At 40.6% G+C, this 20389-nt stretch overlaps 1 protein-coding gene across 9 annotated transcripts in view; it reads right to left on the reverse strand.

Annotated features, from left to right (window-relative positions):
• The window catches only part of ttll6 (tubulin tyrosine ligase-like family, member 6), a 52924-nt gene that overhangs the window by 17131 nt on the left and 15404 nt on the right, over nucleotides 1-20389 (reverse strand). For 8 of the 9 annotated variants that reach the window (XM_072912722.1, XM_072912723.1, XM_072912721.1 and 5 more), the window contains 8 exons: nucleotides 13898-14016; nucleotides 11713-11843; nucleotides 11224-11380; nucleotides 9088-9231; nucleotides 8940-9025; nucleotides 8647-8872; nucleotides 3794-3972; nucleotides 496-690 (listed from right to left, as the gene is read on the reverse strand). In XM_072912722.1, the coding sequence (XP_072768823.1) occupies nucleotides 496-690; nucleotides 3794-3972; nucleotides 8647-8872; nucleotides 8940-9025; nucleotides 9088-9231; nucleotides 11224-11380; nucleotides 11713-11843; nucleotides 13898-14016 (1237 nt within the window). The remainder of the gene's footprint in view (nucleotides 1-495; nucleotides 691-3793; nucleotides 3973-8646; nucleotides 8873-8939; nucleotides 9026-9087; nucleotides 9232-11223; nucleotides 11381-11712; nucleotides 11844-13897; nucleotides 14017-20389) is intronic. The other variant, XM_072912726.1, reaches the window with a different exon arrangement.

Consider the following 20389-nt stretch of genomic DNA (forward strand, 5'->3'; position numbering starts at 1 on the left):
TATAATGTAACCAGAAAAAGATATGTCGATACTAATAACTAATAACACATAGGGGTGTGAATCTTTGGGCGCCTAACAATTCGATCCGATTACGATTCCTGGGGTGACGATTCGATTCAGAGTCAATTCTCAGTTCAAAACCGATTCTTGCAATGTGATATTTGGTATAATCATTATAATGAAACTTTTTCAAAAGACAGGTTATAGGTTAGAAAAGCTCCTTCTAAAAAGACCTTTTTAAAAATGTATTACTACAAAAATGTATGAAATACATTTTTGAAATTTATTTTTTTCAAACAATTTTGAAAATTATGAATCGATTTAGAGTCAGGATGTACATATAATTATAACATGAGTATAATTCATAGGGGATTAAATTGTTTTTTCTTCCTTAGGCTTTGCAGCATTTGAATGAGACGCCGACCTTTACCTGGAAGTAGTTCTGCCTAGCAACAGCCCAGCATGGTTACCGTATGGCTACATCTCCAAACGCACCTGGCACGCTCCTGACGGGCTCTGGAAACTTCCGTGGTCTGGACCAGCGCGTTGCATTGGTCGAAGAACTTCTCGTACTTGTCTCCCCCGCCCGCCTCCCGGGGAAAGATCCTCCTGAAGCCGCCTAGGTGCTTGCTCTCGTACGTCGCCGTCTGCCGGGCGCAGGCCGCCTGGCACCGCCGCAGATCCTCGGACCTCAAAAGGTCAAAGACAAGGAAGTTGAGATCGACTGATATGTTTTTTTTTTCAGGGCCGATACCGATTGTTAGCAGTCGAAGATGCCGATAAGTGATATTTCGAGTTATTTAAGTTATTCAAACATTAATATGATATGTCAGTAAACATCGGGACAAGGCTTTAAGTGGTTTTCTGAACATTATTTTTTAGGAAAGGTGGGACCAGTAGTGACATAATGTTTGATGTTGTGTTTAGCAGCAAAAAACATCAAACTGTATTACGTGTTTCTAATAGGAGCATCAACATTTTATTTCAAAATATGGAAAATCGCCTGGGAAAATTGGTCACTATATGACATATCGCTACATCACAATAACTCATCTACTCCATTTTATAACATTTTAAGGATTTAATACATTGTAAGGTTTCTGAAATATTAAATACTTATATAATCATCTCATATTTGTCAAGATATTTACACAAAGTTTGCATTTTTGTCATAAATATATTTTCTGTCGTCTTCATGTCCGTCTATCTCTGTCACATTATTTGATGGATCATGAAACTCGTGGCGCTCCTTTAACAAGCCCGCGCTCCGAGTGTTGCGGACGGACGCTTTTCGAGTGACTCCGTCGCGGCAGTAGCCCAAACAAACAAAACGGGACCGGGTATATACTGTATATGTATAATAATTCACTTCACTTCACTTATATGCCAGGAAAGAAGGACAAAAGCTGGATTTCCTGGCAAAATAGAACGTTTTGACAGGTAAGCAGAGGACACGTACTGTGGGCGAGCAGCACTGCAGGAGGGAGAGAAAGGGGGCGTGGCCTGGAGAAGAACTCAAAGAAATGCCCAGTCAGTAGAGATGCGCGGTTTGCGGACACAACCGCGGAGTCCGCGGATTATCCGCGGATCGGGCGGATGAAATTTAAAAAAATAAGATTTTATCCGCTCGCGGGTCGGGTCGGGCGGATTAATTAGATTTTTTTTTTTTTTTTTTTGCGGGTGGCAGTTAAACCAATTGGGAAATATATATACATAGTTAAATGTTGTTACCCACATACGAAAAACGAGCAGGCACCTGCTGCATATGCCACAACAGAAGAAAAAAAAAGAAAAGAGATGGACACTTTTACGGAGCGGAGAAGGGACGCCTCGCCGGGGTCCGGGACCGAGGCCCCTTCCCCCGAGAGGGCCCCACCGGGAGCCGTAGCTGAGGCGATCCGCAAGAAGGGCCCGACGCACGTCCAGGATCACCACCGCGCCCACCGCACCGACACCCCGCCTCGTCCGCTTTCGCCGCGGCCGGAGTCACGCGCAGCAGGTAAGCAGCTTACCTGCCCGCCACCCCCGTGGCCGGGGGCTCGTAACAGGGGTCACTCCGCGCGCTCCGCCCGCGCAGCTTACCTGCTTGCCACCCCTGTTGCCGGGGGCGCGTAACAGGGGTGGCAGTGCGCTCACGAAAGGGGTGGGGCTCACCCTGGTTGATATAGAGAGCAGGACGGTGGCCATGGAAGTCGGAACCCGCTAAGGAGTGTGTAACAACCCACCTGCCGAATCAACTAGCCCTGAAAATGGATGGCGCTGGAGCGTGGGCCCATACCTGGCCGCCGCCGGCAGCGAGACGCGCTTGGAGGTGCGCTCAGCGCGGCTCCCATATGATTGCGCACTGGTCTGCGTCTGGGTCGTGACAGCGTGGCACGCGCAAGTCTGTGCTGCGTTGGATCAGTCTCCTTTCTTTAACAGGCAAAAGCTTTATAACCTCACCATACCTGCCAACTTTTAAATCAGAAAAACCTAGTAGCCAGGGTCCAAGGGCCGCAGGCCCCGGTAGGTCCAGGACAAAGTCCTGGTGGAGGGTTCAGGGCTTCGCCCCCCGACGCAAAATGATTATTAGCATTCAGACAGGTTAAAATGTTGCTAAAACCATCACTTTTCTATCAGTCACAGTGACTTTTCAAAACAAAAATATTACAGCAAAAATCATATGGGTTGATTGACATGTTTATTCTGTAAGCTAACTGCAATAGTTTGAAATTATTTTGACAGTTAATGCCAGTTATCCTGTCAACCTTTCACAAGACTTCAATTTGTTAATTGAAAGTATAAATAGTATAAACACTTTTAACAGTATGTCGTGCTGTGAAATACAGCTGACAGGATGGCGCACCAAACACGAAGCAAGGCCATGGTGCAGGAGAACAAAGGACTTCTTTCATTTAAGGTTTGTGATAAACCATCAAACTCATTCGTTAAAAGGACTCTATAGTAATATAAAGCGAATTTTTCTGGACATTATCATGCAAGAAAAGTTTATTTTTGGGATCGCGATCACCGCGTAATGATTTTTAAAGGTTGCATTACATTATTAACTGTCCCATGTGATCAGCCAGTGCGATTGGAAGTCCATGCTCAATTATTGCCTCCGTAAATAAAACTTCGGCATTTATCACATCCAAAGAATCTGTTTGGGCGACGAAAAACGTTGAAAGTTTTCCACTTGTATCGCTAGCAACGGCATTAGACTTGTGTTTTTTTGTCCCAACGTGGTCTTTTACATCGCTAATTCCTCCGTGTCCGATCGAAAAATCTTGTCTGCACAAGGTGCAATTCGCGTAGTTTTCACCCTTTTTTTTTTTTTTTTAAATGTTAGACATATAACAACGGGCGGATGGCGGGCGGATGCAGTTCTGATCAAACGTTACATCGGGTGGATGGCGGATGGTTGACGACTTTCTGCCGCGGTTGCGGATGAAATAAATTGCCTATCCGCGCATCTCTACCAGTCAGATATCAAAACATATTTGGGGAGAATTTTTGACAATGAGAGTAATATTTTTCTTACATTAATTAAAAAAAACGTGTTCCAGTAAAAAAGGGAACTTTTCTCATGCAATAAAAAAGGCTGGTAATTGAGCAGTGCTTATTATTTATCTACTTGACTAATAATTATTGTTTAAATACTAGATATTGGTATCATAAGTGTAGTTCATTTGTAAAAAAAAAAAAAAGAAAAAAAAAAAAGAAGTCCGATAACGATATAGGTCATATAATATGGGTGTGTCTTTAGAAGGAAGGACCCCTGTTGTGGGCGGGGAGAACACCTGAGAGTTCCTACCTGGCCGCTCTGGATGGGTTGTCCTGCAGACGCTCCTTGGCCCGCCTGCGCTCCTCCTTGGAGATTCTGCTTCTGTTGCAGGCGTCCAAGTTGATGAGGAGAAGCGTGTCGTAAAGCAGCGCGTCTTTCACCTCGCAGTCCAGGGGCGAGTCGGTGGTGAAACTCGGGGAGTGGTTGACCTGCGGACACAAATTAGCTGACTGTTGATGATCAGGGGTGTCCAGAGTGTTTCCACCCAGGGAAGCATCCTGAAAAGTCACCTTGGTATTTCTCATTTTGTATTAAAACAACTCAGATATGCTAAGAAGTTATAAAAAAAAAAATCATCCAGAGAATCAGCGCACACGACCAAAAACATCTGATGTATAAAGTATGAATCTTTATGTTACTAGCACGAACACTACAACTTTTGCTACGCCGTACAAAATTTAGATTTTACAGGAGAAAACACAGTCATCAGCACTTTACTGTAAAAATAAGAGTGGAACCATTTTTTTTACATTTACAGTAATGCACTGTGAATAAACAATGACTGTAGAATTTACGGTAAAAAACTGGCAGCTCAGTCACCAAAATTCTACTGTACAATTTACAATAGTTTTTGCACAGAATAATTGTAACTATAGAAAAACAATACCACTGCTATTTTTGCAATACAATTCTAGTGACTGAGCTGCCAGGTTTTGTTTTTTTTACTGTGAAATCAAATCTAATAATTCCTTTATAGTGTAGACATTTTTTTATGTTGAAGCTAATAACACAAAGACTCATACTTCAAATATGAGATGTTTAAGGTCTTGGAAGTAGATGTTTTTTTTATTATAACTTCTCAACATATTAGAGTTTGTTTAAATACAACTTTTTTTTTTTAAATACTACTATTATGTTTCCAATAAAATCATACTAACAGAACTGCCAGATTTTTGTTACTGTAAAATAAAATTATTTTATATGTATTTTTAATTTACAGCGCATTATTGTAAATTGAAAAACAATAGCACTTCTATTTTTCCAATAAAATTCTACTGACTGAGCTGCCAGTTTTTTTTTACTGTAAAATCTAAAAAAAATTTAATAGTGTAGAAAATAAATATGAATGTTGATGCTAATAACACAAATATTCATACTTTGAATATCAGATGTTTAAGTTCTTGGACGCCAATTCTTTAGATTATGTTTTATAACTTTTTAGCATATTAAAGTTTAAAAAAAATAAAAATAAAGAAATTACAGGGCAATGTCACTGTTTTTTCCAATAAAATTCTAGTGACTGAGCTGCCAGTTTTTTTCCTGCAAAAAAACCCCAAACTGTAATTTTTTTCAATTTACACTGCATTATTGTAAATTGAAAAACAATACCACTGTTATTTTTGCAGTAAAATTCTAGTGACAGAGCTGCCAGTATTTTTTACTGTAAAATCTACTAATTTTTCCAACAGTGTATATATTTTTTTAATGTTGATACTAATAACACAAAGATTCATACTTTAAATATGAGATGTTGAAGGTCTTGGGCGCAATTATTTTTTTTTATACCTTCGTTGCATATTAGAGTTTTTTCAAATGCAACATTATATATATTTCTAATTTACAGAGCAATACAACTGTTATTTTTCCAATAAAATTCCAGTGACTGAACTGCCATTTTTATCCAAAGATTTTTTGTTTTTGTTTTTTGACAGTGCATTACTGTAAATTGAAAAACAGTACTACTTTTATTTTTATGGTAACTGAGCTGCCAGTTTTTTACCATAAAATCTACTGACTTTTTCTACAGTGTGCTTTCATGACCTCTCATTACTTATTATTGTTGTGTTTTTTTCGCCCCTGGCTTAGTAAAAAGTGCATCACACAGTAAAAAAAAACAAATTTTTATGGTAAAAACTGGCAGCTCTGTCATCAGAGGTTTAGTGTAAAAATAAAAGAGGTACAGACTTTTTTGAAAGTGTACTTACATGACACTTCATTGCTCTTTGTTTTCATGATTTTATAATTTTTACAATTCGGCCGCACTTTGGCTTAGCGGGAAGTGCATCACACTGTGAAAAAAACAAAAACTGTAGATTTTACAGTAAAAATGGCAGCTCATTTGCCAGAGATGTAGCTGTATTTTAATTTACAGTAATACACTGTAAAAACAATCATAGACTTTACGGGGGGAAAAAAAACTGGCATCTTAAGTGCCAGAATTTTACCATTAAAAAAAGATAGGTCACTCGGGATGGGTACCGTTCACATTTGAACCCATACGGTACCAACTCAGGGTACCTGGGTATAGGGATGTCCCGATCCAGGTTTTTGCACTTCCGATCCGATACCGATATTGTGTTTGCACTTCCGATCCGATACCGATACTGACCGATACCGATACTGACCGATACTGGCCTATCCGAGCATGTATTAGAGTTTAAAGTTATTTAGCCTACTTAGTTGTCAGAATCATGTTGAAAAGGGTTTTAGTACTCTTGATAACAACTAGCCAGCTGAATAGGGGAGTTTGAATAATACACAATGGTTGGTAACAAGAAACTGACCTGTTTGTTCAAGGATAAACACAAAATAGACAAAATTATACATGACAAACAAAAATGGCATCATTGAACTAGGGCTGGGCGATATGGCCTTTTTTTAATATTGCGATATTTTAAGGCCATATTGCGATACGCGATATATATCTCGATATTTTGCCTTAGCCTTGAATGAACACTTGATGCATATAATCACAGCAGTGTGATGATTCTATGTGTTTTGATTGATTGATTGAGACTTTTATTAGTAGGTTGCACAGTGAAGTACATATTCCGTACAATTGACCACTAAATGGTAACACCTGAATAAGTTTTTCAACTTGTTTAAGTCGGGGTCCACTTAAATTGATTCATGATACAGATATATACTATCAGATATATACTATCATCATAATACAGTCATCACACAAGATAATCACATTGAATTATTTACATTATTTATAATCCAGGGTGTGTAGGGGGGCGCCGGATGTAAGTGTCAAAAAGACAGCCAAAAGAGTTTTATATGAGAATAAATCTAAAGTTAAAATATAGGGTAGAAATGCACCCATTTGCAGGAAATGTAGTCTTGATTTTCAAAATTTTCTTTCAAGGCTTGCATGTCTACATTAAAACATTCTTCTTCATACTGCATTAATATATGCTACTTTTAAACTTTCATGCAGAGAAGGAAATCACAACTAAAAAAATCACTAATTTTTTCATACGGTGTTGATCTGGAAATGTTTGCCTCGGCATTTTGATGGTGTGGGCGTGTGGCACCGAATGGAGATAAGCGTCTCGACAGACGTTACAATATTTGAACAATGATGACGAAAACTGTTTTCTCTGTCGTGTCCGTGTGTCGAAAATTGTTATGCGCTTATTTTTTTATTTGATTTTGTGCCATCCATCCATCCATCCATCTTCTTCCGCTTATCCGAGGTCGGGTCGCGGGGGCAGCAGCCTAAGCAGGGAAGCCCAGACTTCCCTCTCCCCAGCCACTTTGTCCAGCTCCTCCCGGGGGATCCCGAGGCGTTCCCAGGCCAGCCGGGAGACATAGTCTTCCCAACGTGTCCTGGGTCTTCCTCGTGGCCTCCTACCGGTCGGACATGCCCTAAACACCTCCTTAGGGAGGCGCTCGGGTGGCATCCTGACCAGATGCCCGAACCACCTCATCTGGCTCCTCTCGATGCGGAGGAGCAGCGGCTTTACTTTGAGCTCCCCCCGGATGACAGAGCTTCTCACCCTATCTCTAAGGGAGAGCCCCGCCACCCGGCGGAGGAAACTCATTTCGGCCGCTTGTACCAGTGATCTTGTCCTTTCGGTCATAACCCAAAGCTCATGACCATAGGTGAGGATGGGAACGTAGATCGACCGGTAAATTGAGAGCTTTGCCTTCCGGCTCAGCTCCTTCTTCACCACAACGGATCGATACAGCGTCCGCATTACTGAAGACGCCGCACCGATCCGCCTGTCGATCTCACGATCCACTCTTCCCTCACTCGTGAACAAGACTCCGAGGTACTTGAACTCCTCCACTTGATTTTGTGCGTGGCATATAATTGCTATGCGCAGAGGACGCTTGAGCAGTGCGCAATTGCACAGGCGCGCACCTTAGCGGGTACGTTGGTCACACGGCTGAGCTAGCATCACAGCTAACGTTAGCCATGCTGCTACGTCTCTGCTGGGAGAGAGCGTATACGTATGTGACGTACGTCGTGACAGTATGTGACGTATGACGTGACAGTATGTGACGTATGACGTGACAGTATGTGACGTGTGTAAGAAGATGCGCTTGCTGTCTGTGAGTGGGAGACACAGCAAAGAGTGAGAAGAGCCTGTCGTGTAATGCCAGCAGCTAAAAGCAACTGCGCGAGAATCCACAGACCTGTGGATGTGTTGAAAGTGTACTGGAAAATGCGGAACGGAAATTAGGGAGCAGCAGAAAAGTGGAATGTATTATTTAAATCGGTGCGTTGGAAAACACGGACCGGAGTTTTTTTTTAAAAACTGGATCTGGATCGGCATTTTCCCATTCCTTGCCAATACGCATTTTTTGGCAAATATCGGCGGCCGATCCGATCCAAATATCGGATCGGGACATCCCTACCTGGGAATCAATACCAGTACTCAGCGGTACCAATGTTCGCTACCTTTGCGTGTGTTAATAAATATTAATCGTTTTTTATAATAAAATCTAATTTCTTATTGCGAACATTTAAAAATGATCTGATTATGATAACTGCTGTCCAGTTGTTATATCTTCTTTTATTGTCATCATATTATCATTTGCAGGTATGACATTAAGTTGCAGTTGCAAGTCCAAGACAGGGGCGGCGTTACCTCCAGCAGCCAGGGCCTCAGGCGATGGTCCAGCAGGATGTCGAAGCCGAGGATCTCGAAGCAGGCACTGGCGGCGGCGTGGTCGGGGAAGCAGGTGTGGTAGTTGTGCTGCAAGACGGGATGGACCGAGATCAGCGTCTTGACGATCACGTCCTCCATGTCGCTCCACAGCTTGGCCGTGTCGCCGCACGCCGCCTCCAGCCGCTCCATAAGCGCAGACAGCTTCCTGCAACCAAGGAGATTAGGAGCGGGCGCGATCGCGCGTATCAGGCGCCGTTGTCGCGGCGACGTACCGCTTGCTGCCGGTGTGGTCGTCGCGGACAAAGTTGTGGCTGTGCTTGTTGATGGAGTAGTTGGTCAGGTGCATGCACACCTGGTCCTGGGGACGTCACATGGTCTTATTCCACATATCAAGATGGCGGGCACGCCTGGTCCACTCACCAGGTTGCCGTGCGTCGGGACGGTGTACTTGGTGGTGCAGAAGCGGGCCAGACCCTCCTTGAACAGGAATATCCTCAACGGGTCACATGACGTCACCAACACGTACAGACGCAGGTCGAACTTGTAGCCGTCCACCACCAAAGGCTGGGAGCCCACCATTACACACAGTCAAGCAGGTGTATATATATATTAGGGCTGCAACTAACGATTAACTTGACAATCGATTAATCTGACGATTATTACTTCGATTAATCGATTAATAATCGGATAAAAGAGACAAACTACATTTCGATCCTTTCCAATATTTTATTGGGGAAAAACAGCATACTGGCACCATACTTATTTTGATTATTGTTTCTCAGCTGTTTGTACATGTTGCAGTTTATAAATAAAGGTTTATAAAAAAATAAATAAAATAAAATAAAATAAAATAAAAAAATTGCCTCTGCGCATGCGCATAGCATAGATCCAACAAATCGATGACTAAATTAATCGCCAACTATTTTTATAATCGATTTTTATCGATTAGTTGTTGTAGCTCTAATATATATATATATATATATATATATATATATATATATATATATATATATATACATACATATGTGTATGTATATATATATACAGTATATACATATATGTATGTATATACATATATGTATGTATAAAGATTTGGCCTGTTAAATTACATAATTGACATCACATTTGATTATTCCTTTTTTTTTTACGTCGTAAAAAGAAAAACTGTGGATTTTGCCGTAAAAATCTTTGCAGTTTTTTTTACAGTAAAATTCCGGCAACTGAGCAGCCAGTTTTTGACCATAAAATCTACAAATATTGTTTTTACTGTGTAATACTGTGAATGGAAAAAAAGTAAACATTTTTACGGTTAAATTCTGGCGACTCCGCTGCCAGTTTTTTTACCGTAAAATCTACGGTTGTTGTTTTTACGGTACATTACTGTAAAAGAAAAAAAAAAGGTACCAGTTTTTTTACTGTAAAATTCTGGCGACTAAGCTGACAGTTATTGACCGTAAAATCTACGATTGTTGTTTTTACGGTGTATCATTGTGAATGGGGAAAAAAAGGTACCAGTTTTTACAGTATATTACGAATATTGTTTTTATGGTGTATTACTGTAAATACATTTTAAATATCACCATTTTTACAGTAAAATTCTGCCGACTGAGCTGCACGCTTTTGACAATCAAATTGACAGGTATTTTTTTAATGATTTATTAATGTGTACCAGTTTTTTTACGGTGAAACTCTGGCAACTAAGCTGCCATTTTGTACTTCAAAATCGCCGGTTGTTGGTTTTGCTGTGTATTACTGTGAATGGAAAACAAATAAAAACAATTTAACTCTAAAATTCTGGCAACTAAGCTGACAGTTTTTGGCTGTAAAATCTACGGTTGTTGTTTTACGATGTGTTGCTGTACATGGAAAATACATTAAAAAAAAAAATTACGGTGAAATTCAAGAAACTGAGCTGGCAGTTTTTTTTTTACTGTAAAATCTACGGTTGTTGTTTTTACAGTGTATCACTGTTAATGGAAAAACTTTTTTTTTTCACTGTAAATTCTTGCGACTGAGCTGCCAGATTTTTTACAGTAAAATCTACAGTTGTTTTTACAGTTTATTATTGCAAATGGAAAAAAGTAAAATTTTTTAGGGTGAAATTCTGGTGACTGAGCTGGCAATTTTTTTTTACTGTAAAATCTACGGTTGTTGTTTTTACATTGTATCACTGTTAATGGAAAAACTTTTTTTTTTCACTGTAAATTCTTGCGACTGAGTTGCCAGATTTTTACTGTAAAATCCGCAGTTGTTTTTATGGTACATTACTGTAAATTTAAAAAAGGTACTCGTTTTTTACTGTAAAGTTCTGGTGGCTAAGCTGCCAATTTTTGACCTGTAAAATCTACGGTTGTTTTTTTTTTTTACAGTTAATGTAAATGAAAAAAGGTACAACACTTTTTTTTTTACAGTAAAACTTTGGCGACCAGTTGTTGTTTTTTACTGTAAAATCTATTGCCATATTTCAATTTGACTTGCTTGGAAATCATAAGTCAAACAAATGTCTAACAATGTTTGATGACATCACAGTTGAGAAGATATGTTATGTGTGTGTACCCTGGAGATGTACAGTTGGCAGATCATGTGTTCCCCGGGCTGAACGTCCCTGCTGGACCTTGTGATGAAGATGCCACGGCCCTGGGAGCCGACGTCGGGCTTACAGATGAAGGCGGCGTGCTTCTTGAGGCGCGTGAATGCCAGGAAGTCGCTGTAGCTGTAAAGCACATCAGAGGCAGAGCGTCAGTCGGCACTTGTCGGCGTGCGGGCGAAGAAGTGAAGCGAAGTGAAGTGAATTACATTTATATAGCGCTTTTTCTCAAGTGATTCAAAGCGCTTTACATAGTGAAACCCAATATCTAAGTTACATTTAAACCAGTGTGGGTGGCACTGGGAGCAGGTGGGTAAAGTGTCTTGCCCAATGACACAACGGCAGTGACTAGGATGGCGGAAGCGGGGATCGAACCTGCAACCCTCAAGTTGCTGGCACGGCCACTCTACCAACCGAGCTACACCGCCCCCAAAAAAGAAAAAAGAAAACAAACGCACTCTCCGGGGAGGCACCAAGTCCTGGGAAAGATGTTGTAGTCCTTGGGAAAGAGCTTGAACATGCGGTTCAGGTTCCTGGCCAGCGTGTCCTTGCGGCAGATCTCGATCATGCCGGGAAAGTGATTGATCTTCTGTGGAGTCAGCAAACACAACAATGTTGACCCGGCAGACGGCACACAAACACTACAAAGATGGAGGAACACCACACTAAGTACTAAACCAGGGATGTCCAAAGTGGGACCCGAGGTGTCACATTTGGACCGTCGTCTCATTTTGTTTGGCTGGCTACCAAATAAAAAAAAACCTGGGAGCTAAGTCCCCAGAAATGTACCGTCAAATCTTTATCGGTACAGGGAACACAGATTTTACGGAAAAAAATTACAGCTCACTTGCTAGAATTTTGCGGTAAAAATAACTGTTTTTCAATTCACAGATATGCACTGTGGAAAAAAAGACCATAGATTTTTATGTAGAAAACTTGCAGCTCAGTTGCCAAAATGTTACTGTAAATAAACAGTAGTACCATTTTTCAATTCACAGTAATGCACTCTAAAAAATGGCAGCTCAGTCAAGACATTTTTTATGTACCGTAAAAACAACAGTGGTATAGTTTCTCCATTTACAGTAATTTAATTTAATCAAAATTCTGGTGACTGAACTAAGAGGTTTTTTTTAAAATCAATTTTCAAATAAACTTTTTACAGGCTAACTAGTTGCATTTAAATTTGAAAGCCCCGCTCTACGGGGAAGTTGTGACTTTTTGACGCTTTTTGAAAAAGGATAATCTTGGTCGCCATGCTTTTTCCATGTCCTATAATGAAAACAAACGCTTCGAAATTTAGCATCCTCCATACGTCTAATCTGCACGGGTAAATTTTGAAAGCGATCGGATGAAATATCTAGCAGGAGCTAGATTCAGAACACCTGGAAATTGTAAAAATCTGCAGAAAATGACCTTTTTTAAACATTTGGAGGTTAAAAATGTACATAAAAGATGTCGCACGCCAACTGAATTAGATCTCTACTAGCTTATATTGGTATACGGCAGAGTGAGGCTACATTCTTCACTCGTGGTGCTGGCGCATGGTAAAAATTGTCCGCGGACCACTTTGGCCCTGGGAGGCAAAAAGTTTGGCCCCCCCTGTACTTAACAAAACAGAAGAAGAGTTCAAACCGTCTGTGAGGCCATGAACGTGACAGGCTGAGCACTGAGGGCCGTAGTCAGGAAGTAGTCTTTGCCATTAAGTTACATGTCTTTTGTTGCGCCCTACGAAGTGTTAATACTGTAAGTACTGTTCTTATCACACACACCAGCTGTATGATTGTAACGTTTTCATTAGCAAATTTTGAGGTGTTGGACTCGCCATGTAAAGTCTAATCGGTAGCAAGTCTATGGCAAAGCCAATGTAAACTAGCATCGAGCTAGCACATTTTGAAAAGTGGAGCCTTACTTTTGAGTGCTTTTTATCAGGAATGCTTGCTTTGTTGGCATGAAAAATCACAACATTACTTGGAGGCAGTCCGTTACAGATATACATTATTGCCCGGACATGACGTCACGTGCAACCGAAATATGGTAATAATATACAGTATATTGTGGCTTCTAAAGGGCTCTGATAACTTGTTAAATATAGCGACGAGGTTAGCAACCCTTATGATGCTTCATGCTCGGTCTTCTTATTCTCTGGCAGACCAGGTGGGCTTTAGTGTGTTCATGAGCACACATAGAACTATTTGTGGCACTCAAAAGAAATGGTGACCCGCCACAAATAAATGAATGTTTTTGGATGTTAAGCACACAAGTGAACTGCTAGCTAAGCGCAGACCACGCGCCCCGCGATCCATGGGGGGGCCACAGTTTGGGTGAAGGAAGTGCATGTAAAATGTCAATTAATGAGTGACACGGCAATTCAAATTTCATATATGTGCGTAGACCCTTCCTGTTCAGTCACTGATAAAAAAATATAATGGTAAATTCCCCCTAAATATTCAAACAGCCACCATGTGCCATTAGTCTTAGAAGTGGTCATAGCAGGTTCGAATCCCAGCCAGATATGTGTCAGGAAGATTTTAAAATTGTTTTATTATTTTTAAATGTGTTATTTTGCAGACACAAAAAAAATAAAAAAAATAAAAAAATAGAATTTTGCTTTGGGCCCCAATTTAGTCTCCTCAGTGACAGTACCTGGTACGGTTTCATGGCCTTCACTCTCTCCAGAGACACGGAGCAGTCAGACCACATCAGTGTCCAGTCGTCGCCTTCCATCGCTTCTCTGAGGCCGAAACGTCGAGCAGCACGCCGCACTGACAACACACACACACACTAAAGATGAGTGTATTATTATAACGGTGTAACGCATACAGAGTCCCCACATGGTACAACACACACGCTAAAGATGAGTGTATTATTATAGTATTATTATAGTATTTGTTATAGCGGTGTTCCCACATGATACAACAAGACACACTAACGATGAGCGTATTATAATAGCGATGCAACAAATACAGAGTCTCCACAGGGTACAACACACACCCTAAAGATGAGTGTACTATTATAGCGATGTAACAAATACAGAGTCCCCACATGGTACAACACACACGCTAAAGATGAGTATTATTATAGCCGAGTAACGCATACAGAGTCCCCACATGGTATAACACCACACTAAAGATGAGTGTATTATTATAGCTGTGTAACGCATACAGACTCCCCAAATGGTATAACACCACACTAAAGATTAGTGTATTATTATAGCTGTGTAACGCATACAGAGTCCCCACATGGTACAACAAACACGCTAAAGATGAGTGTATTATTATAGCCGTGTAACGCATACAGAGTCCCCACATGGTACAACACACACACTAAAGATGAGTGTATTAATATAACGGTGTAACGCATACAGAGTCCCGACATGGTACAACAACACATGCTAAAGATGAGTGTAATATTATAACGATGTAACGCATACAGAGTCCCAACATGGTACAACAACACACACTAAAGATGAGTGTATTATTATAGCTATGTAACGCATACAGAGTCCCCACATGGTACAACACACGCGTTAAAGATGAGTGTATCATTATAGCGGTGTAACGCATAGAGTCCCCACATGGTACAACAACACAAACTAAAGATGAGTGTATTATTATGGCAGAGTAATGCATACAGAGTGCCCACATGGTACAACACACACACTAAAGATGAGTGTATTATTATAGCCGTGTAATGCATACAGAAGTCCCCACATAGTACAACAAACACGCTAAAGATGAGTGTATTATTATAGACGTGTAACACATACAGAGTCCCCACATGGTAGAACACACACGTTAAAGATGAGTGTATATTATTATAGCGGTGTAACGCATACAGAGTCCCCACATGGTACAACACACAAACTAAAGATGAGCGTATTAATATAACGGTGCAACGCATACAGAGTCCCGACATGGTACAACAACACACACTAAAGATGAGTGTATCATTATAGCGGTGTAACGCATACAGAGTCCCCACATGGTACAACACACGCGCTAAAGATGAGTATTATTATAGCCGAGTAACGCATACAGAGTCCCCACATGGTATAACACCACACTAAAGATGAGTGTATTATTATAGCTGTGTAACGCATACAGACTCCCCAAATGGTATAACACCACACTAAAGATTAGTGTATTATTATAGCTGTGTAACGCATACAGAGTCCCCACATGGTACAACAAACACGCTAAAGATGAGTGTATTATTATAGCCGTGTAACGCATACAGAGTCCCGACATGGTACAACACACACACTAAAGATGAGTGTATTAATATAACGGTGTAACGCATACAGAGTCCCGACATGGTACAACAACACATGCTAAAGATGAGTGTAATATTATAACGATGTAACGCATACAGAGTCCCAACATGGTACAACAACACACACTAAAGATGAGTGTATTATTATAGCTATGTAACGCATACAGAGTCCCCACATGGTACAACACACGCGTTAAAGATGAGTGTATCATTATAGCGGTGTAACGCATAGAGTCCCCACATGGTACAACAACACAAACTAAAGATGAGTGTATTATTATGGCGGAGTAATGCATACAGAGTGCCCACATGGTACAACACACACACTAAAGATGAGTGTATTATTATAGCCGTGTAATGCATACAGAAGTCCCCACATAGTACAACAAACACGCTAAAGATGAGTGTATTATTATAGACGTGTAACACATACAGAGTCCCCACATGGTAGAACACACACGTTAAAGATGAGTGTATATTATTATAGCGGTGTAACGCATACAGAGTCCCCACATGGTACAACACACAAACTAAAGATGAGCGTATTAATATAACGGTGCAACGCATACAGAGTCCCGACATGGTACAACAACACACACTAAAGATGAGTGTATCATTATAGCGGTGTAACGCATACAGAGTCCCCACATGGTACAACACACGCGCTAAAGATGAGTATTATTATAGCCGAGTAACGCATACAGAGTCCCCACATGGTATAACACCACACTAAAGATGAGTGTATTATTATAGCTGTGTAACGCATACAGACTCCCCAAATGGTATAACACCACACTAAAGATTAGTGTATTATTATAGCTGTGTAACGCATACAGAGTCCCCACATGGTACAACAAACACGCTAAAGATGAGTGTATTATTATAGCCGTGTAACGCATACAGAGTCCCGACATGGTACAACACACACACTAAAGATGAGTGTATTAATATAACGGTGTAACGCATACAGAGTCCCGACATGGTACAACAACACATGCTAAAGATGAGTGTAATATTATAACGATGTAACGCATACAGAGTCCCAACATGGTACAACAACACACACTAAAGATGAGTGTATTATTATAGCTATGTAACGCATACAGAGTCCCCACATGGTACAACACACGCGTTAAAGATGAGTGTATCATTATAGCGGTGTAACGCATAGAGTCCCCACATGGTACAACAACACAAACTAAAGATGAGTGTATTATTATGGCGGAGTAATACATACAGAGTGCCCACATGGTACAACACACACACTAAAGATGAGTGTATTATTATAGCCGTGTAATGCATACAGAAGTCCCCACATAGTACAACAAACACGCTAAAGATGAGTGTATTATTATAGACGTGTAACACATACAGAGTCCCCACATGGTAGAACACACACGTTAAAGATGAGTGTATATTATTATAGCGGTGTAACGCATACAGAGTCCCCACATGGTACAACACACAAACTAAAGATGAGCGTATTAATATAACGGTGCAACGCATACAGAGTCCCGACATGGTACAACAACACACACTAAAGATGAGTGTATCATTATAGCGGTGTAACGCATACAGAGTCCCCACATGGTACAACACACGCGCTAAAGATGAGTATTATTATAGCCGAGTAACGCATACAGAGTCCCCACATGGTATAACACCACACTAAAGATGAGTGTATTATTATAGCTGTGTAACGCATACAGACTCCCCAAATGGTATAACACCACACTAAAGATTAGTGTATTATTATAGCTGTGTAACGCATACAGAGTCCCCACATGGTACAACAAACACGCTAAAGATGAGTGTATTATTATAGCCGTGTAACGCATACAGAGTCCCGACATGGTACAACACACACACTAAAGATGAGTGTATTAATATAACGGTGTAACGCATACAGAGTCCCGACATGGTACAACAACACATGCTAAAGATGAGTGTAATATTATAACGATGTAACGCATACAGAGTCCCAACATGGTACAACAACACACACTAAAGATGAGTGTATTATTATAGCTATGTAACGCATACAGAGTCCCCACATGGTACAACACACGCGTTAAAGATGAGTGTATCATTATAGCGGTGTAACGCATAGAGTCCCCACATGGTACAACAACACAAACTAAAGATGAGTGTATTATTATGGCGGAGTAATGCATACAGAGTGCCCACATGGTACAACACACACACTAAAGATGAGTGTATTATTATAGCCGTGCAATGCATACAGAAGTCCCCACATAGTACAACAAACACGCTAAAGATGAGTGTATTATTATAGACGTGTAACACATACAGAGTCCCCACATGGTAGAACACACACGTTAAAGATGAGTGTATATTATTATAGCGGTGTAACGCATAGAGTCCCCACATGGTACAACACACAAACTAAAGATGAGCGTATTAATATAACGGTGCAACGCATACAGAGTCCCGACATGGTACAACACACACTAAAGATGAGTGTATCATTATAGCGGTGTAACGCATACAGAGTCCCCACATGGTACAACACACGCGCTAAAAATGAGTGTATTATTATAGCGGTGTAATGCATACAGAGTCCCCACATGGTACAACAACACACACTAAAGATGAGTGTATTATTATAGCGGAATAATGCATACAGAATCCCCACATGGTACAACACACGTGCTAAAGATGAGTGTATTATTATAGCGGTGTAACGCATACAGAGTCCCCACATGGTACAACACACACACTAAAGATGAGTGTACTAGTATCGCAGTGTAACGCATACAGAGTTTCCACATGGTACAACAACACACACTAAAGATGAGTGTATTATTATAGCGGTGTAACGCATACAGAGTCCCGACATGGTACAACAACACACACTAAAGATGAGTGTATCATTATAGCGGTGTAACGCATACAGAGTCCCCACATGGTACAACACACGCGCTAAAAATGAGTGTATTATTATAGCGGTGTAATGCATACAGAGTCCCCACATGGTACAACAACACACACTAAAGATGAGTGTATTATTATAGCGGAATAATGCATACAGAATCCCCACATGGTACAACACACGCGCTAAAGATGAGTGTATTATTATAGCGGTGTAACGCATACAGAGTCCCCACATGGTACAACAACACAAACTAAAGATGAGTGTATTATTATGGCGGAGTAATGCATACAGAGTGCCCACATGGTACAACACACACACTAAAGATGAGTGTATTATTATAGCCGTGTAATGCATACAGAAGTCCCCACATAGTACAACAAACACGCTAAAGATGAGTGTATTATTATAGACGTGTAACACATACAGAGTCCCCACATGGTAGAACACACACGTTAAAGATGAGTGTATATTATTATAGCGGTGTAACGCATACAGAGTCCCCACATGGTACAACACACAAACTAAAGATGAGCGTATTAATATAACGGTGCAACGCATACAGAGTCCCGACATGGTACAACAACACACACTAAAGATGAGTGTATCATTATAGCGGTGTAATGCATACAGAGTCCCCACATGGTACAACAACACACACTAAAGATGAGTGTATTATTATAGCAGAATAATGCATACAGAATCCCCACATGGTACAACACACGCGCTAAAGATGAGTGTATTATTATAGCGGTGTAACGCATACAGAGTCCCCACATGGTACAACACACACACTAAAGATGAGTGTACTAGTATCGCAGTGTAACGCATACAGAGTTTCCACATGGTACAACAACACACACTAAAGATGAGTGTATTATTATAGCGGTGTAACGCATACAGAGTCCCGACATGGTACAACACACACACTAAAGATGAGTGTATTAATATAACGGTGTAACGCATACAGAGTCCCGACATGGTACAACAACACATGCTAAAGATGAGTGTAATATTATAACGATGTAACGCATACAGAGTCCCAACATGGTACAACAACACACACTAAAGATGAGTGTATTATTATAGCTATGTAACGCATACAGAGTCCCCACATGGTACAACACACGCGTTAAAGATGAGTGTATCATTATAGCGGTGTAACGCATAGAGTCCCCACATGGTACAACAACACAAACTAAAGATGAGTGTATTATTATGGCGGAGTAATGCATACAGAGTGCCCACATGGTACAACACACACACTAAAGATGAGTGTATTATTATAGCCGTGTAATGCATACAGAAGTCCCCACATAGTACAACAAACACGCTAAAGATGAGTGTATTATTATAGACGTGTAACACATACAGAGTCCCCACATGGTAGAACACACACGTTAAAGATGAGTGTATATTATTATAGCGGTGTAACGCATACAGAGTCCCCACATGGTACAACACACAAACTAAAGATGAGCGTATTAATATAACGGTGCAACGCATACAGAGTCCCGACATGGTACAACAACACACACTAAAGATGAGTGTATCATTATAGCGGTGTAACGCATACAGAGTCCCCACATGGTACAACACACGCGCTAAAAATGAGTGTATTATTATAGCGGTGTAATGCATACAGAGTCCCCACATGGGACAACAACACACACTAAAGATGAGTGTATTATTATAGCGGAATAATGCATACAGAATCCCCACATGGTACAACACACGCGCTAAAGATGAGTGTATTATTATAGCGGTGTAACGCATACAGAGTCCCCACATGGTACAACACACAAACTAAAGATGAGCGTATTAATATAACGGTGCAACGCATACAGAGTCCCGACATGGTACAACAACACACACTAAAGATGAGTGTATCATTATAGTGGTGTAACGCATACAGAGTCCCCACATGGTACAACACACGCGCTAAAAATGAGTGTATTATTATAGCGGTG

Source organism: Nerophis lumbriciformis, linkage group LG39 (assembly GCF_033978685.3).
Source record: "Nerophis lumbriciformis linkage group LG39, RoL_Nlum_v2.1, whole genome shotgun sequence".
Lineage (NCBI taxonomy): Eukaryota > Metazoa > Chordata > Actinopteri > Syngnathiformes > Syngnathidae > Nerophis > Nerophis lumbriciformis.